Source organism: Berghia stephanieae, chromosome 4 (assembly GCF_034508935.2).
Source record: "Berghia stephanieae isolate SIO BIC M18660-M18661 chromosome 4, UCSD_Bste_1.3, whole genome shotgun sequence".
NCBI lineage: Eukaryota > Metazoa > Mollusca > Gastropoda > Nudibranchia > Aeolidiidae > Berghia > Berghia stephanieae.
The window spans coordinates 35104532-35112031 of record NC_088363.1 but is presented as its reverse complement, the minus strand read 5'-3'; the positions used below and the strand labels follow the sequence as shown (position 1 = coordinate 35112031).

Sequence of the window (7500 nt, the reverse complement as noted above, 5' to 3'; positions counted from 1 at the left end):
ATATTTTCACTACTCCTGACTACAACATCCAGTAATTCTTGTAGTTCATGTTCAGATTCTGCCAGTAGAACCGTATCATCTGCATACCACAGATTTGTTACATTCTTTCCTCCAATACACACCCCCCTCTTATGTTCGATATCTCTTAATATCATTTCACTATAGAGGTTGAATAAATCTGGAGACAAAAGACACCCCTGCCTAACTCCTCTTCTAATAGGTGTAAAACTGCTTAGCTCGTTGTCAACACGCATTGCTGCTTCTTGTTCCAGTACAAATTCCGTAATATTCTTAAATCTTTACCATCAATGTCCAAGGATGATAGAATTTTGAATAGTTTTTCGTGTTGTACTTTATCAAAGGCTTTTGAATAGTCGATGAAACACATATACAGATCTTTATTTACTTCAATACATCTTTCCATCAGCATTGATAAAGTGAATATTCCATTTCTGGTACCCTTGTCCTCAACAAAACCAAATTGCATCTCCCCAATTTCAGGTCGTATTTTATTTCTTATTCTTAGTATATGAAATTAAAATGTTTTGGCAAGAGTGAAAACCTGTACTTTGTCATCGCATTACTGGCCGTACCAGTCGATTTTTCTAGTTTATATATCCGTCTTGGGTCCCGATTCCTCATTTAAGATTAAAAAAAAAAAGAATAATAAAATTCCCTTTATTTATCTAGTAGGGTTAATTTTTCTCTCGGGTCTATTCCAAGGGAATTGTGCAGCGCCGCAAATTGAGCTAGCGCGAAGTGACTTGCTCAAGGCCACACAGCGCAGCGGGTATTCGATCTCGGTACCTTTCTTGTACACAGCAAAAGACCATACTGCTGAGCCACGCTGCCCCACAAGGTCTGTTTAGCTAGCAGAGCACTGACTTCACACGCAAAGTGTCAGATTGATCCCGGGTGCATTCGAGATTTTTTCTGCCCCCCCCCCCCCGTCTCTCCCCCTGTCCACCCAGCAGTGAATGGGTGTCTGAGTCTGTTAGACTTGGCGGAAAGTACTTTTCAATAGACTAGCGTCCTGTCCAAAGGATATCAACCAATTGCCATTATCCATTTTTCGGTGATGAATTTTAGTCATGAATACCAATAGTCAAGGCTCTTTACTCACTTTTTTTCACCGTACTCAGGTATATAATGAGTACCTGGTCGTAAACAGCATTGCCTCTTTCCGAAAAAATGTAATATCGCCTTACAGGCGTCATGTCCCGTCCTACATGTTAAGTGATGCTCTTGGTCAGGGATCCGGACCGCTTGTAAAGCGCTTTGAGCACGTTTAATGGATATTGTCCTATATAAAAGCTCAATTAAAAAAAAAATGAGGATGAACTTTAATAATGAATACCATTTGTCAAATGGAATGTAAACGAATTAAATTAAAGAACGATTCGCCATATAAAGCACGTTAAGTGGATGTTGCCCTTTACAAAGGCTCACGTTTTGAAAAAAAAATTAATAGTGACACTACTTTTTAAACAACGTTATTTTATAGACACATTGGAAGCGATCTATATTCATGTTTTCATCCAACATAGTCATAGATCACTTACGATTGGACATTTCTCAATAAATGTAAACACGCTGCTTTGTTTATGAAAGTTGTAAACATACCCATGAGTCCCGCTGACCAAAATGACCAATTGTGATGTTGGACATTTCTTAAACAGTGAACGATTTTCACTATATTGGTCATTTTGAGCACGTATTCCAATGTGACCAATGGCCTCGAGCACATGGAGAGGTAATATAGTTCGTTCTCATTATATAGATAGAATGAACTTGACGTCACTCGGGTCTTTGTTATTGGTTTTTTTTTCATTCCCGTTTAAGACTAATTCTTACTAAACTGTATTATCCAGGCTATAAACGTTCAAGGTTACACAGAGTATTGTGTGTTGGTCCGTTATACATCCGGATGGCAATGTTGTGAGCTTCTTAGCCAAGCGCATACTTTCTATATTTTCCAATGACAGGTGTGTTCGCTCCCACCATTTTCTCCAAAATCTACGGCAATCTGGAGTGTGGGAAATGTGAACCCCATCAACAAGGCACCGCGAACAATGAGACTGGATTCCTGTGCTCTGCCTGCAAGACCGTCATGGTACGTCACCAAATCCTTATCAAAATTACTTATACACTACACATCTGCAATAATACAACACGCCAAAATGCAAGCACGCTCTGCAAATCGTCACGCTAGAGCTGGGTGACCGAATTTTACATACTTATCTTCTTGGTTCTTGATTAGCATAATATAAGGCTGACGCAGTGGAACTCCGTCTATCTCTGTTGTAGGCCATTTTTGTCACATATTACTGCTACTACTACTACTACTACTACTACTACTACTACTACTACTACTACTACTACTACTACTACTACTACTACTACTACTATTAATAATAATAATAATAATAATAATAATAATAATAATAATAATAATAATAATAATAATAATAATAATAATAATAATAATAATAATAATAATAATAATCTATTTTTACAATTATAGTTCGATTTTGTTTATCGCTAGATCTCCATTTTTATGCTTACTAATCAAATAATATCTTTACTTCACAAGAACTCTTGTCCTACACACTTACTCCGGTGTCGTTCTCATCCGTTTATAATATATTATCAAAATATTTTGAAATACAACCGAAGCGTATCATAATGACTTTTTGTGTAATCTTACACGCCATGGTGAAGAGCTCTTCATAATGCAATACTCGTGGTGGCTACGGTCGGAACGCTATTCAATAAATTACTAATTATACAAGTAGTGTGAAATTTGAAATTTGAGGCAATTTGCATCAAATTTCGTGATGATGATGATAATAATAATAGTAATGTCATAGCGATGCAATGTTTTGTGCGCTTAGTTATAATGTAATCGCATAAAAAGCTTATTATACAATACAAAGAATGAAATTGACGTCACTCATCTCTTTGTTATTGTAATTCGACAGCCATTTAGGTTCTCACTAAATTATTTCAATCAGACTATAAACTGGCCATTGTTTTGTGTGTTGGTACGCTATATGTGCGGCTTGCGGCAATGTGGTCTAGTGGTATGACACTCGCATTAGGATCGGAAGGTCCTTGGAAAAGGCTCTTTACTCACATTCTCTCACCTTACTCAGATGTAAAATGAGTACCTGGCCGTTAACAGCGTTGTCTTTGTCCGAAAATTGTAATATCGCCTAACAGGCGTCATGTCCCGTCCTACATGTTAAATGTTGCTGTTGACCAGGGACCCCTTGTAAAGCGCTTTGAGCACATTTAGTGGATATTGCGCTATATAAAGCTCAATATTCAATTTTATATCCGGCTGGCGAAATGTGAGCTTTTTGGCTAAAGGCGTAGTAGAATCAATAGGGTTATGGCGAAATGCCGGATAAAAACAGGGAATAAAAGTATCACGGAGTCAGAGACAAACTTAGGATCAACCTGGCACAGCACATTACATAAAAATAAGAATAGAATTAAAAATAAATAATAGTAAATAATAAATAAATAAGATAAAATAAAAATAGAAAATAAGATAAATAAAAGAAATAAATAAAAGATAAAAATGAAATGAATAAAAAGAAAAAAAACCCCCAACAAAATAGGGTAAATAAAACTCCATTTATTCATCTCATAGAACTTTTTCTGTAGGGTCTATATTCCAAGGGAAGACTGAAATAACCCAGGCGTTAGCCGCGCAGTGCAGCGCCGCAAATTGATCTGTGGGGAGGTGACTTGCTCAATGCCACACAGCGCAGTTAGTGAGTGGCGGCGGGTGATCGAACTCGGTACCTTTACGAACCAAAGACTGTACTGCTGAGTAACGCTGAGATCACGTTTATCCAATTTATTTCTGAGCCCCCTCCCCCCTCGCCATTTCCACCCCCCCCCCCCACTCCTACCCAAATGGTCTAGTGATATGACAGTCGCTTTCGGAAGAACCTGGGTTCGAGCCTCCCTCGCTCGGCGCATAGTTGAGTCCTTGGAAAAGGTCTTTACTCACATTATCTCACCGTACTCAGATGTAAAATGAGTACCTGGCCGTTAACAGCGTTGTCTCTGTCCGAAAAAAAAATAATACCGCCTAACAGGCGTCAGTCATGCCGCGTCCTAAATTTTAAGTGTTGCTGTTGGCCATTGTAAAGTGCTTTGTAGCACGCTTTAATAATAATAATAATAATAATAATAATAATAATAATAATAATAATAATAATAATAATAATAATAATAATAATAATAATAGTAAGAAATATAATAATAATATAATAATATATAATAATAATAATAATAATAATAATAATAATAATAATAATAATAATAATAATAATAATAATAATAATAATAATATATACTTTATTCATCCAAAAAATGGAAATTCGTTTACAGACGTGGCATGCATAAAAAATATATAAACACAAAGTTGAGAATCTATGGCGACAATGTATACATACGAATGCACAAAAATGTAAAAATAGTTTAGTGTTTAGTGGATATTACGCTATATTACTGCTCAATTTTAATGTTTTACCCAATTGACTCCGATTTAAGGTCGGACCAGATCACGACAAAAGCCTATATAATACTCACGTCAAGCCACTAGTCTACGCATGCGCATTCATTCTGCCCATTGCTTACGTCATCGGATTGATATTCTCCATGAAGACACACAACGCGGACATCTTTGAGGAATTTGAAAATAAACAAAAAGCGGAAGGTGAGTAATTATTGTGAGTATGTTATTAGTAGTAGTAGCGTATGGCTACACCTCCAAATTTATTTCGTCAACCCAGCTTCTAAAGTCTTCCTACTCCGCCCTAAGGACGGTTTCATAGCCACCTTCAAGTTTAGTGACTGGACAGTGGAGGACGATGTGATCGCTGGTCTCTGGGGCTGCCTGACATTTCTGGCAGGTATCACTGTTCCCAAGTTTCCATCTGCACATATTTGATGCAGTTCTGCCATGTCCAGTTAGTATTTCCTGGCGTTATTGCATGTGTGTTATTAAAACTAGACTATTTGTGCAGCTGTGGTCTTGACACTACTTGCCTTCGGACCGCATGGTTCAAGGTTCGAGTCCGAATCTGAGCGGCGCATAGTTTTTGAGTACTTGGAAAAAGTTCATTCTCTCACCACCCTACGCATGTGTAAAATGATAACCTGGCCGTTAATAGTCGTCATGTCTCGTCCTATATGTTAAGTGTGGCTGTTGGCTTGGAACCCCTTGTTAAGCGCTTTGAGCAGATTAATTGGATATCGCACTATATAAATGCTCTAGTATGTAACTGATTTTAAAAACCTAAGGGGCCCCTGTGGCTCAGTTGGTAGAGCACTCGCTTCACAATGAAAGGGACCGAGATCGATCCAGGGTACAGTCGAGGTGTTTTTCTGTCCACCCAGTGAATGGGTAGTTGGGTCTGTTAGATCTGGCGAAAAGTAAACAAACGATAGACCAGCGTCCTATCCAAAGGGTTGCAAGCCATTGCTATTGTCCGTTTTAAACACCTAAACTAAAATTAACTTTAATCAATATTATGAAAGAGTTAAGAAAAGTAGTCCTTCAGAGCCATTGGGGCCCGAAGAGCCGGAGTTTATCCCGGTTTCTATACAGTGAAACAGACAATAGCAATTGCTTGCTATCCTTTGGATAGGGCGCTAGTCTATCGCAAAGTACTTTCCGCCAGATCTAACAAACTCAGCTACCCATTCACTGCTAGGTGGACAGGGGGGGGGGGGGTCAGAAAAAACATCTCGACTGCACCCGGGACCGATCTTGGTCCCTTTGCTTGTGAGGCAAGTGCTCTACCAGCTGAGCTATCGTGACCCCCGAACAAGTTAAGAAACCGGACTCCAATTTTCCCCAGTACAAACATACAAACCCACCTATAAACATGCAAACACAAACACACACAAACACACACATACACACACATATACACACATACACACACACACACTCTCTCTCTCTCTCTCTCTCTCTCTCTCTCTCTCTTTCTTTCTATTTTGTCTCTCCATCTCCCATCTCTCACATTCTCTCTTGCTCTCCCACCATCGCCCTTCACACTTGAATGAATTTCCAACTCTCTGTAGCTGGGTGGCTCGTGGTTTGGTGTCTCGTCTCCTTATAAAACTCAAGCGATGTTAAACGTGGTCAGCAGAGGCCAGGTGGGTGACAATGATGGTGGAATATTTCTGGTCTCAACTGTATGCCTTTGGATAAGGCACTCAACACACATCGCCCCACCCGACTCAGGTGGGAATGAGTACCTGACAATAGGCATTGACGGATATTGTAAAAGTGGTAGTACAAAAAGGCGCCTAACAGGCGACTGGTACTGTATAAAATGGAAATGTGGTTCCATGATGTCTATTGGGGAAATAAATGCAATATAGTAAAGCACATTGAGCAAGGTAAATCCGTGGAAATACCCTATAGATATAGTTCGAAGATGACGTCACTCAGGTCTTTGTCATTGTTTTTTGCCATCCGCGTTTATGATTAATGCTCACTGAACTGTATTAACATGACTATAAACGTTCATGGATACACACAGTTTTGTGTGTTGGTCCGTTATACTTCCGGATGGCAATGTTATGAGCTTGTTAGCCAAGCGCATACTATCTATAGATATTGTGCGCTTGGCTAAGAAACTCACAACATTACCATCTGGATCAAAACACAAAACTGTGTGTAATCTTAAACGTTTATAGTCTGGTTAATACAGTTTAGTGAGAATTAGTCATAAAAATGGATGCCAAAAAAAAAAAAAAACAAAACAAAAACTACAAAAAAACAAACAAACAAAAAAACAAACAATCAATAACAAAGGCCTGAGTGACGTCATCTTTATTCTATCTATATATAGATAGTATGCAGATGACGTCACTCAGGCCTTTGTTATTGTTTTTGCCATCCGCGTTTGTGAGTTGTTCTCACTAAACTGTATTAACCAGACTATAAAGGTTCATGGTTACACAGAGTTTGTGTGTTGGTCCGTTATACTTCCGGATGGCAATGTTATGAGCTTCTAGGCCAAGCGCATACTATCTATAAATGTTTATATTTACTAAATGCTCTCCTGTTAATTATTGTTTTTGTTTAGGTTTGTTAATATTTGTCTTAGATTACTTGAAATAATAGTCTGAGAAGATCTGATGGGAGTTCTGCTTGTTTTGTATTTGCGTATCTTGAAATAAAAATGGTGAGTGTGTGTGTGTGTTTGTGTGTGTGTGTGAGTGAGAGAGAGAGAGAGAGAGGAGAGAGAGAGAGAGAGAGAGAGAGAGAGAGAGAGAGAGAGAGGTATGATTCGATGTAAATAAGTTCTACCTTTTGCCATGTCCCCCTAACCCCACCCCGGCTTGCCAACACCAAATAAAAACACAACAAATTTTATGCCTTATCATTTGTGTGGCTGGCTGACTGAGAAAACCCGGAAAGATGAGCAAATTTCATAAATGGAGTTATGTATGCAGTGGTGTAGA

The 7500-nt window shown here is 38.5% G+C and overlaps 1 protein-coding gene across 9 annotated transcripts in view; it reads left to right on the top strand.

Annotated features, from left to right (window-relative positions):
- Positions 1-7500, top strand: part of LOC144970476 (Ca(2+)/H(+) antiporter-like) — a 188173-nt gene that overhangs the window by 172640 nt on the left and 8033 nt on the right. For all 9 annotated transcript variants that reach the window (XR_013644967.1, XR_013644968.1, XM_078910164.1 and 6 more), the window contains 2 exons: positions 1986-2113; positions 4570-4735. Coding sequence is in view for 7 of the 9 variants with exons in the window: in XM_078910164.1 (XP_078766290.1) it covers positions 1986-2113; positions 4570-4735 (294 nt within the window). In the remaining 2 variants the exon portion in view is untranslated. The remainder of the gene's footprint in view (positions 1-1985; positions 2114-4569; positions 4736-7500) is intronic.